The sequence below is a fragment of the Podarcis pityusensis genome, assembly GCF_964106645.2.
Source record: "Podarcis pityusensis genome assembly, chromosome: 17".
NCBI lineage: Eukaryota > Metazoa > Chordata > Lepidosauria > Squamata > Lacertidae > Podarcis > Podarcis pityusensis.
The window spans coordinates 32861281-32873553 of NC_138042.1; the positions used below are offsets into that span (position 1 = coordinate 32861281).

The 12273-nt window shown below is 45.4% G+C and overlaps 1 protein-coding gene across 4 annotated transcripts in view; it reads left to right on the top strand.

Moving 5' to 3' along the window:
* The first annotated feature begins 1266 nt into the window (after positions 1-1266).
* Positions 1267-12273, top strand: part of KEL (Kell metallo-endopeptidase (Kell blood group)) — a 31335-nt gene continuing 20328 nt past the window's right edge. Inside the window, exons 1-8 of one of the 4 annotated variants that reach the window (XM_080986779.1) lie at positions 1267-1417; positions 1706-1852; positions 4191-4323; positions 4996-5199; positions 6492-6616; positions 7476-7622; positions 8419-8484; positions 10604-10771. In XM_080986779.1, the coding sequence (XP_080842905.1) occupies positions 1835-1852; positions 4191-4323; positions 4996-5199; positions 6492-6616; positions 7476-7622; positions 8419-8484; positions 10604-10771 (861 nt within the window). In that variant the 5' untranslated portion in view covers positions 1267-1417; positions 1706-1834. Of the gene's footprint in view, positions 1418-1457; positions 1549-1705; positions 1853-4190; positions 4324-4995; positions 5200-6491; positions 6617-7475; positions 7623-8418; positions 8485-10582; positions 10772-12273 lie in introns of those variants that run through there. The other 3 variants (XM_080986778.1, XM_080986776.1, XM_080986777.1) reach the window with 3 other exon arrangements.

Genomic DNA, 12273 nt, shown 5'->3' on the forward strand with positions numbered 1-12273 from the left:
TCAGAGAAGGAAAAGTACAGTGGTACCTCGGGTTAAGAACTTAATCCATTCTTAACCTGAAACTGTTCTTAACCTGAAGCACCACTTTAGCTAATAGGGCCTCCTGCTGCCGCCGCACCGCCGAAGGACAATTTCTGTTCTCATCCTGAAGCAAAGTTCTTAACCCGAGGTACTATTTCTGGGTTAGCGGAGTCTGTAACCTGAAGCGTCTGTAACCTGAAGCATCTGTAACCCAAGGTACCACTGTACAGAGATAGGCTATCCAAATGCTGTATTTAATATTGTTTTTGGACAGTATGCATACCCTCAAACATTTCTCTGAAGGAAATAGGGACATCCTATTCATCCTATAGTGTTGGAGAAGACTCTTGAGAGTCCCATGGACTGCAAGAATATCAAACCTCTCCATTCTTAAGGAAATCAGCCCTGAGTGCTCACTGGAAGGACAGATCCTGAAGCTGAGACTCCAAGACTTTGGCCATCTCATGAGAAGAGAAGACTCCCTGGAAAAGACCCTGATGTTGGGAAAGATGGAGGGCACAAGGAGAAGGGGACGACAGAGGACGAGATGGTTGGACAGTGTTCTTGAAGCTGCCAGCATGAGTTTGACCAAACTGCGGGAGGCAGTGAAAGACAGGAGTGCCTGGCGTGCTCTGGTCCATGGGGTCACGGAGAGTGGGACACGACTAAATGACTAAACAACAACAACAACAAATTCAATCATCATCATTGTCTTTATTCCCCGCCCATCTAACTGAGTTGTCCCAGCCACTCTGGGCGTCTTCCAACATATATAAAAACATAATAAAACATTAAATGTTAAAAAATCTTCCCTACACAGGTCTGTCTTCAGATGTCTTCTAAAGGTTGAATAGCTGCTTATCTCCTTGACTCTGGGATTGCATAACTCCATACAGGAGCCAGGATTTTTGTTGGGAGAGCAGAACCTCAGTTTGCTATGTATCTTTATTGATTTTTATAGATTTAGCTGCCCCTCCCTGCCCCCCCTTGGCTACGCCCATGACTCCATACCCTCCGACATTTCTTCAATGAAAATAGGGACATCCTAAGGAAAAGTGGGACATTCTGGGATCAAATCAGAAACCAGGGCGGCTTCTGTAAATCCAGAACTGTGCCTGGAAAATAGGGACGCTTGGAAGGTCTGGGTGATTGCATTTAGCTAATTACCCCTGCTTCTAGGGGGAGTGGAGGAGAAAAGAAGGATCAATGGAATTCACACCTCCCATTTATTCCTACTTTGATTATTAAAAGAGGCTTGAGGGCCCCATTGTAGCAGGTTGAAACAAGCAGCGTGCAGCAGCCTGTATATCAGACCGAAGCAGGCGCATGAAGCTGCTGCAAGATGGGCAGGACTCAAGAGGCAGCAGAAGGATAGCGTGAGCCACGCGCTGCCAAGGTATGAACGTCAAATGTTTGTGACCCACAAGATAATTGTGCACGGGAAGGAGAGGGGCAGGCAAAGGCTGCATGCAGTATTGAATCCATCCTGAGACAATGGAGTTATACTGCAGGAAGAGGAAGGAAATGGTGGGCAGGGAAAATAAAGTGGCTATGACCTGCTGTATGTTCCAGGAGGAAAGGGTGTTATAAGGGGAGGGTTGGAAGAAGCTTCCAAGTTCTGCTTTCTTGAAAGATGTTATTTTGACCAACCCTCTCTGCCTCTCCTCCTCCTTTGTGCCTCCAGCTAGGGAAGGAAAGGAAGGCTTTGTCTCTGATCTGGAATGATATTCTTTGCAAGCCCTTGAGGGGAAGGTGGAAGGAAGGAAGAAATCTTCAGGAGCACACATTTCGCTAAAGACTCTGCAGTGAAATCATGAGGACTCCACAGCAGGTAGTACAAAAGCCAGCTTTCCTCTCTTTCTGTGCTTTTATTATTTTTACCCAATTGCATTTCCTCTTCTGTTTGCGTATCTTCCCAGCTGGTACATGTCTACGTGCTCCAAAATAACTTGGGTCAGGGGTTAAAATGGCCTTTCCTAGACTTCTGACATTAAGATTTTACGTTGTGAGTTTTGGAATGCAGAATTTGAAATTTCAAAATGGTATTTGTTTTCAGCATCCCGATCCACAGGTCAATAATGAATTTTGTGTGTTTTCAATGCCAGGCCCAGCTTTTTAGGACAGATTAATTAATGATTAAGATGGTAGTGCATTTGAGCATGTACAGAATACCGTTCCACACCCCTGGGTCATCTACAGCCATACTAGGCCAGAGGTCTCTCTTTTTAGAAATTAAGCAATGGGTATTCTTAGAATATGGGATGCGGGTGGCGCTGTGGGTTAAACCACAGAGCTTAGGACTTGCCGATCAGAAGGTCGGCGGTTCGAATCCCCGCAACGGGGTGAGCTCCCGTTGCTTGGTCCCTGCTCCTGCCAACCTAGCAGTTCGAAAGCACCCTTAAGTGCAAGTAGATAAATAGGTACCACTCCAGCAGGAAGGTAAACGGCGTTCCTGTGCGCTTCTCTGGTTCGCCAGAAGCAGCTTAGTCATGCTGGCCACATGTACGCTGGCTCCCTCGGCCAATAAAGCGAGATGAGCGCAGCAACCCCAGAGTCGGCCACGACCGGGCCTATTGGTCAGGGGTCCCTTTACCTTTACCTTTTATTCTTGTAATAGTTTTGCTCCAAGAGATATATGGATGCAATGTTTTCTTTACTTTTTTAAAAAGTTGCCACTTTTTGTTGATGCACCTATGCAGTCATTATAGAGTACAGTGGTACCTCAGGTTACATACACTTCAGGTTACAGATGCTTCAGGTTACAGACTCTGCTAACCCAGAAATATTACCTCGGGTTAAGAACTTTGCTTCAGGATGAGAACAGAAATCGTGTTCCGGAGGCGCGGCAGCAGCGGGAGGCCCCATTAGCTAAAGTGGTGCTTCAGGTTAAGAACAGTTTCAGGTTAAGAACGGACCTCCGGAACGAATTAAGTACTTAACCCGAGGTACCGCTGTAGTCTATTAAGTTTCTTTATGTCCTAGTTTTCCAAAGATTTGATTTATGTCAAAGATATACTCCAACTGTCCCTGTTTATCTTGTTTCCTGGTACCAGTCTCTTGTAGAAGGCTATAACTCTTTTTCCGTTTGGGAAGATGCCAGAAATACCTTTTAACAATTTTGTTAGCAGGCACACACATGCACTAGAGTTTTTCAGGTTGAGCCTGCTTTCCCAGGTTCCTTGATGTTAGATATTTGAGTGGTGGGAGAGATGCATCTTGACTCTGTACATGTTCTCACACATGCACACATACATGGTTACAAAATTCCAGTGTCCTGCCTCCCACCCTACAAAGTAGGGTCTTATCTGGACAGTAAATATTGTTGCTTTTTATATGGTATTGCCAGATGATCCACGGTGGATTGTATTGGATATTAAATATTGCATTAAATGTCTTTGCATTTTAAAATGCAACTTTCAGAATAAAAGATGGAAATTCCAAAACGCGCAATTGCGAGAGAGAGAGAGCTCAGGCAGCGATCCTTGGGTATGAGAATGGGGTTTTAGAGATTCATAAGGGTATCCATATTTTCTTCTTTGGAAATGTTGCAGGGCGAGTGTGAAAAAACTGCAAGTTGCAACCCAAGGTAAGTTCTGGAAGTCTTGAAATCATTCAGATCTCTGTTGGGGCTGTCTGCAGTGCACTTGGGCATTGCCGATATTCTGGAGCTATTTATTTCTCCAAACGAGTGAAGGTACAGAATGGGCCACATACGGGAAACATAATTTTTACATGAATTTGGACTTTTCTTCCTTAAATAAAAAAAATGTAAGAATGTTACTGTGCACCCCCACCCACCCACCCACTGGGTTTGTAGTGCCTTATCACAATTCTGGATTTGCATGAAGTCAAGGAGGGGTTGGGGAGGAAAAATCAATGCAGTTTGTACAACAACAAACTATTGCATGGGAATGAGAAGAAAAGACCTTGAGAGGGGAAAAGTGGTTGTTTAAAACAAAGGCGGAGGTTTGAATGAAGCAGAGGTGATGATGATGATGATGATGATGATGATATATTGTTCTAAAAAGAGATGTTCCAAACACTGTAAGCATTCATGTAAGCATTTTCATGAATACATTCTATGTGATGTGAAGAGAAGAGCGCAACCACATCCCCTAAGTGAGAAGTGATGGCTCTGTTTTCACATACTTTTTTTCTTGTTATTTCAGGCCTATGAGGACTCAGGAGAGGTTGTGAAAAGACATCAGAAAGCCAAAATCATGTTCCTTTGTGCTCTGCTGTTCATCGCTTTCCTTGGCCTCCTGCTAGTCATTATCTTCACTGCTGTTACACGTAACCTAGGTACTAGAATACTCCTTCCCTATGACTTACTCTTTTCTGGCTGAGAGCCAGTGTGGTGTAGTGGTTAAGAGCGGTAGTCTCGTAATCTGGGGAACCGGGTTCGCGTCTCCGCTCCTCCACATGCAGCTGCTGGGTGACCTTGGGCTAGTCACACTTCTTTGAAGTCTCTCAGCCCCACTCACCTCACAGAGTGTTTGTTGTGGGGGAGGAAGGGAAAAGAGAATGTTAGCCGCTTTGAGACTCCTTAAAGGGAGTGAAAGGCGGGATATCAAATCCAAACTACTCTTCTTCTTCTTCTTCTTCTTCTTCTTCTTCTTCTTGTCCATATGAGGGATTTCCCCTTATCACTTGTTCACTCCCGTTGAAATGTAGGCAGCCAATGGCTGGGACCAGTGGCTGTGTCCACATGTATGCTAAACCACGGTTTTAGCACAGTGTTGGGGAAGCCATCCAGAAGTCGTTGGACTACAACACCCATCACACCTGACCATTGGCCCTGCTGGCTGGGGCTGATGGAAATTGGAGTGTAACTGCATAGTTCCTCAACCCTAATTTAGTGCTATGTTGACAAGTCAGCACAAGCCCGAGCAAAACATCGATTTTGCACACTCCCCTGTTCTCCCTACGGCCGTTGCCTATTCCCTGCTAAATGTTGTCTCTTCATTTCTCTAGAAACATGCAACACTACAACATGCCTTGCGTTCCTGCTGAGGTTGCTGAATTCCCACAACAACACCATTGATCCCTGTGACGATTTCTACAGCTACACTTGTGGCAACTGGGAAGCTAACCATACGCGGGGGCTAAACATGCCGTTGGTGAATGTCTTTGATGTGCTCTTGGAAGAAAACCAGCTGATCATGAGGCGGCTCTTAGGTAAGGAGAAGAGACAGATGGTGGCTGCTGTGTTCGGAATCCTTTACTATTGTGGCGGGGGGTGAGGAACCTATTCCAATAAGACGTGTCAAGACATCATCCATCACAAGAACACATATGCACCACTAGCACTACTAATGTTCACCCTGTGCCATCACAAGAAGGTTCATCCAACTGGTGCATCTATCCATCATTAAAAGAACCATACCTTGCGCAGAACCATTTCAGATGTTAACTTTTGATGTGGTAATGCCACCACTAGATAACATTTTCCTGCTGTTTCGATGTGCTGAACCAAAATGTACTTTAAGGGGAAGGGGAGTTGTTTTTAATATATACTGAGCACATGTGACTATACATGCCCATATATCCATTCCTTTTAATTCCTGCTTATATTGATTCCTCCTGCCCCCTTCCCTCCCCCTGATGTCTTCCTCACTGTCAAAAGTTATATTGCATGTTTTGCAGTTTAGGGACTTGTCCTTTTTTAATCATGGAACTGTGCAAAGTGTTGTCCACGTTGATTGCACTATTCTAAGTAAAAGGCTAGAATTCTTATAGCTAATAAGAAATTGCTAATTAGTTCTACACTACATTTGAAATTCAGCCCCATCATTACCACCCACTGCATTCTGGTCCTCGTTGCCCTTTTAGCACTGTCAGGTCACAAAACTACAGGGACAGTAGAAGCCACAAGTGGCAAAATTCCCCATCAGGGTCTAGACTTCAGAAATAGCAATGACACGTCCCCATACCTTCCTATTGCCTTCTTGCCAGTGTAGTATGCAGCCCATCTTTGCTATATATACTATATAAAGGTAAAGGTAAAGGGACGCCTAACCATTAGGTCCAGTCATGACCGACTCTGGGGTGGCGGCGCTCATCTCGCTTTACTGGCTGAGGGAGCCGGCGTACAGCTTCCGGGTCATGTGGCCAGCATGACTAAGCCGCTTCTGGCAAACCAGAGCAGCGCACGGAACAACAGGACAGAGCAACAGGAGCTCACCCCATCACGGGGATTCGAACCGCTGACCTTCTGATCGGCAAGTCCTAGGCTCTGTGGTTTAACCCACAGCGCCACCCGCGTCCCTTTGTATACTATATAGACAGAGGCAAAAGAAAGACTGGCCAAGAAGCAGGATGACTAAGAGCGGCATTGGTTCTGCCTCTTGATCAAACTGCCAGCATTGCTGTTTCACTGTGCATTTTATCTTCTGCCATCTCCAGGTTAATTTGCTCTGCTTATTAACTTCCAACCGTTTTTTGTGTGTTACCTGCCTTCTCTTCCTCAGAAGAGCCACACCTGGGGTTTAACAGCTCAGCAAAGGAGAAAGCCGTACAGTTTTACACCTCTTGCATGAATACAGAACAGATTGAAGCTCGAGGTGCTCAGCCTTTGGAGGAGCTCATAGATAAGGTGATGACTGCACACAGATGTGCACATATGCCCCTGCACTTGCACAGATATGTCCTTGAACATACCTAGGCCCATCCTCTTCCTACCAGCAGTAGAATAAAACAACAAGTAAGTTGGATAAACTCAACTCATAAACAACCTGCATCTCACGTCACTAATGAGCTGATGATTGTTTGGTAGGTTGTATCAATACAGTAGTACCTCAGGTTATGAACATAATTCATTCCGGAGGTCCTTTCTTAACCTGAAACTGTTCTTAACCTGAGGCATGCTTTTGCTAATGGGGCCTCTGCTGCCACTACGCTGCCGGTGCATGATTTCTGTTCTCATCCTGGGGCAAAGTTCTCAGCCCAACACACTACTTCCAGGATAGCGAAGTTTGTAACCTGAAGTGTTTGTAACCCGAAGCGTTTGTAACCCGAGGTACCACTGTATTCGTTTTTGGCATGTATCCATAAAACACCAGCATTTCTTACAATGTGCCCTATCCTATCTTTCTACCCTTATTTCCTGTTATATCTCAAGTTGAGGCTAATACACCTTTTGGCTTTTGCTCTCATTTGTCCTTGTTACCTTTATCTCTTCCCCTCCTTCAGCGCCTCCCACTACTGAAATTTAGATTGCAGGACCTTTGGGAAAGGATTTCTCAAGTTTGGGTTTTTGCTAATCTGCAAAGTGTCATTCACATTGATGGTGCTATACTGTAGGAATCACAAATCTTACTCTCTTTTTCTGTAACTGATAAAGTGATCATAACGTTCACATCACTCAAACATTGATTCCTCATCCATCACTCAGGTGGAATTTATTCGAAATTTTGAAAAACAAAACCCAACTCTCTCATTTTGTCTTTGCTCAGATTGGTGGCTGGAATATCACAGGAACCTGGAAGGAGACAGATTTTAACCAGACTCTTCAGATACTCATGGGAAAATACAATACGTTCCCTTTCTTCAAAGCCTATGTGGGACCCAATGCTTCTCATCCAAGCACCAATATTATCCAGGTAGGGAACACTAGCAGGCAAAAGTTAGTTGTCAGAGTTGGATCATGAGAAATGCAGTCATACTGGGGAGCATTTTAAGAAAGTTTGCTGCCTGAAATCCTGCAGAGCTGCTGCCAGTCAGTGCATGCTGTGGGTGGGCAGAGTTCTGGATCTGTTTTGTGTTTTAGAGAATCCACAAATCTACCAAACTGAGCCAAGTGCAAAAGACACAGAGCTAGAATTAAAGAACAAGGCACCACTGACTGGTCATATTCAGAGTCTAGCTCTTTGTTTTTAGTACCCAAGTTGAACTGAGCCCACAAGCCTTTCACCCAACACTCTACTCCTGGTTAGCTGCCTTCATTTCAGCAGCCTTGTTTAGCCTTTAAACAACTGCGAATCAGAAACCAATGAGCAGGTCCAGAGCTGTCTACCTTTTGGTGCTGTCCAATACACAGTGAAGCATACAGAGCACTGGGAAAGTACACGTTGTGGTACAATTTGGACTTGAGTTGATAAGGGAGCACTGGGGCAGATCCCACTGTATACGTGTGTGCAATGTGCATACATATCAAATGGCCACCTGTGCAAATGCAATTAAAAACAGCATGCGCTGACATGGTAGACATTTGCTGCGGGCCCTGCTGTTTCCATTGGAGGGATTTCCATAGAGTTCAATATTCACCGTATTCCCCTCCCCTTATGAGTTGCAACTCTGGCATCATTAAACCCCCACAATCTTCTGGCTATTGGTTTTTTTTGTTACCCCATCTATAATGACACTCATATTTATTCTGTCCATGTCTTCCTATCTCAGATTGACCATCCAGAGTTTGAGCTGCCTCCAGAAACACAGTTCAAGAAAAAAGGGACTTATTCCCAGGTAAAAAGTCCTACATGACAGTTGGGTCACTGGTGGAGTATTTCCACAGCCAGCCTTCATTGGTGTTGTATGAGAAACCATTATTTGGAAAGTTATGGAACTGCTGAGAATTGAGGAAGTGTATTTGCATGTGCAAACATATCCTGTGGGCATGGACGTAGCCAGGATTTTTTTTTTGGGGGGGACAGGCCTTTTGTTATGGGGGGGGCAGAACCTCAGGAGGAGCGCCTCCACCCCCATCGTTCAGCCCAGACACCGAGGTCCAGCTCCGAGGGCCTTCTGGTGGTTCCCTCTCTGTGAGAAGTGAGTTTACAGGGAACCAGGCCTTCTTGGTAGTGGCGCCCTCCCTGTGGAACACCCTCCCATCAGATGTCAAGGAAATAAAGAACACAAAACTTTTAGAAGACATCTGAAGGCAGCCCTGTTTATGGAAGTTTTTAATGTTTGATGTTTTATTGTGTTTTTAGTATTTTGTTGGGAGCCACCCAATATTATTATTATTATTATTGATTTAGGGTGGCAGCTGCCCCTCCCTGCCCCCCTTGGCTATGCCCATGCCTGTGTGCCAGGGCTGCTAGTCTGGAGATAAATAGAAATTCAAAAAGCAGCACATATGGGGAAATCAGGCCAGAGTCAGTTTGGCCTTTACAGGGCCAAATAGAACTGGATCAGCTGGGGGTGTCACCTGGTGGATCTTGTATCTTCAGTGCCATCTTCTGGCCATCAGCTGTGGCAGTTCTTGAAGAGCAGGAGGTGGGATGCTAGCTGCTCATCATTTAACAGGTTGACCTTGTGGCACAGAAGATAAGATGCTGGGGTCCCACTGCTAGGAACTTGGTTTCAGACCCCAGGCTACATATGCTATATTATTATCTATTTATTTTTACCCTGATGGGACTCAAGGCAATTTACAGATATAAACAAGATAGAAAAATCCATCGTTAAAATGCAATTAAACACTGGCAGAATTTAAACTATATACATCTATAAAATCTGTTTAAAACATACCAATAATGACAATTAAAAACAGCACAGCACTTGCCCTGGAATTAAATGCAGCCAATTCTCAAAAGTCTGGTGGAACAAGGAAGTCTCTTTGCCTGTCTAGCTTCTCTAGGGAGGGAGTTCCAAATTCTGGGAGCAGCTATGTTCCCTCTCTTGTGACCCCCCCCCCAAAGCATGTCTGGGAGGGTTGCGGGACCAAGAGAGCGGCCTCCCCTGAAGATCTCAAAACCTAGGTAGCTTTGTATGCAGGAATATGGTCTTTCAAGTAGCTTGGAACTAAGTTGTGTAGGACTTTATAGGTCACAACCTTCCCTTTGAATTGCACCTGGAAACAGACGGGTAGCCAGTGAAGCTGTTCTCACAAGGGAGTCGTATGCTCCCTATAACCAGCCCCGTCCAACAATGTGACTGCAGCTCTTTGCACTGGTTGAAGTTTCTGAGCACTTTTCAAGGGCAGCCCCACATAGAGCACATTACAGTAATCCAAACATGGTGTAACTAAAAGGCATGTGTCACCTTCCAATGTCTGCATTGATTCAAATAATCTTGGCCAGAGAAACCTACATTATATTTAAAAGTGCTTAATCTTAAGTATAAGGGACGCAGGTGGCGCTGTGGGTTAAACCACAGAGCCTAGAACTTGCCGATCAGAAGGTCGGTGGTTCGAATCCCCGCGACGGGGTGAGCTCCCGTTGCTCAGTCCCTGCTCCTGCCAACCTAGCAGTTCCTAAGCACGTCAAGTGCAAGTAGATAAATAGGTACCGCTCCGACGGGAAGGTAAACGGCATTTCCGTGCACTGCTCTGGTTCGCCAGAAGCGGCTTAGTCATGCTGGCCACATGACCCGGAAGCTGTATGCTGGCTCCCTCAGCCAATAAAGCGAGATGAGCGCCACAACCCCAGAATTGGCCACGACTGGACCTAATGGTCAGGGGTCCCTTTACCTTTAACCTTAAGTATGGGTTGAGTTCAAGGACAGGTGGATAGTAAAGGGGCCTAGGGAGCGGTAGGAGGTATCTGAAGAGTTTTATACTTTGGTCTAATGGATGCCTCAGAGATGGAGATTCTGTTTGACAGCAAGGTTTCATTTACAGGTTCTGCGTTTGTACTTCCAGTACCTCACAAAGCTAGGACACCTGATGGGAGGGCGTACAGACGTTACCACCACTTACATCGCCTTGGCATTCTCCTTTATCTCCAACCTCCAGAAGGCAGTTACGCCCTTGAAGATGCGAAAGGAAAAACGGATGCTATTTTACTCCACTACCATCAAGGAGCTGCAGGTATATATACATCCTGCAGCCATACATGGTGCTGTGGTCTAAACCACTGAGCCTCTTGGGCTTGCCGATCAGAAGGTCAGCGGTTCGAATCCGCACGACAGGGTGAGCTCCTGTTGCTCTGTCCCAGCTCCTGCCAACCTAGCAGTTCGGAAGCACTCCAGTGCAAGTAGACAAATAGGTACCACTGCAGCGGGAAGGTAAACAGCATTTCCGTACACTCTGGTTTCCGTCACGGTGTCCTGTTGTGCCAGAAGTGGTTTAGTCATGCTGGCCACATAACCCAGAAAGCTGTCTGTGGACAAACGCTGGCTCCCTTGGCTGGAATGCGAGATGAGCACCGCACCCCATAGTCTCCTTTGACTGGACTTAACCGTCCTTTACCTTTTACCTTTTAGTGGAGAATAACAAATATGTCAGGTGGTATTCACCTAACAAGTCCCATCAACAGATACTGTACCCTGCACAAGAATGTCTGGTTGCACAATGCGAGTTTCTCTTCATGTATCCCAGTGCCCCCCAAACTGGTTTGCTGTGTGTGTGTCCGGAGAACTCCAGAACAGTATGTGGGGAGAGAGGGCATCATTTAATCTGGCAAGCTGAATTTCTGGTGCTGATGGCACATTCAGCACAGTGTGTTGTTGAATCGCTCCCATCCAGTTCATCATGGAGATCTGATGAAGGCTGCCCTTACAGGACATACTGGTCTTTCCCCCCTGAAATGGTTCCATTTTTTGTTGTTCATGAGTAATCTATATTATAATGCACTAGGAGGTTTTTGAAATGTCTGGCACTGATCAGTTGAGTCTTCTTTATATCATAGAGAGGCAGGCTAAGTAGAAGGGTGTCTGGTTGCCATGGAAGGAGAAAGAGAAGAAGCATGGGTCTGGAAAAAGGAGGAGTCAGAGGCAGCCTTCATTCGAAAAACTGGAGTTAAGAGGCATACAGTCAGTGAAGGAGTACTACTGCCTTCATGCCTCGCTTGTGGGATTCCCAGAAGCATCTAGCTGGCCACTTCTAGATTACAGTAGTACCTTGGGTTACAGACGCTTCAGGTTACAGACTCCACTAACCCAGAAATAGTACCTCGGGTTAAGAACTTTGCTTCAGTGAAAAAGTAATAAATATTTTTTAAAAGTACTTTGCTTCAGGATGAGAACAGAAATCGGGCTCCGGTGGCGCGGCAGCAGCGGGAGGCCCCATTAGCTAAAGTGGTGCTTCAGGTTAAGAACAGTTTCAGGTTAAGAATGGACCTCCAGAACGAATTAAGTATGTAACCAGAGGTACCACTGTAGAAGGATCTTTGGTCTGCTTCAGCAAGTTTATTTTGGTTTTGCACTCATCATACAGTAAGCCTGCAACTTACGTGCATTTAACTTGTGTGCATTCAGCTTTATGCATACAGCATAATATAAATACATAAATATAAATATAAATATATAAATGGGGGTGGGAGGGAAGTGGGCAGGGTTCTGGAAAAAAAATGACTTTGGCAATCCTGCCTG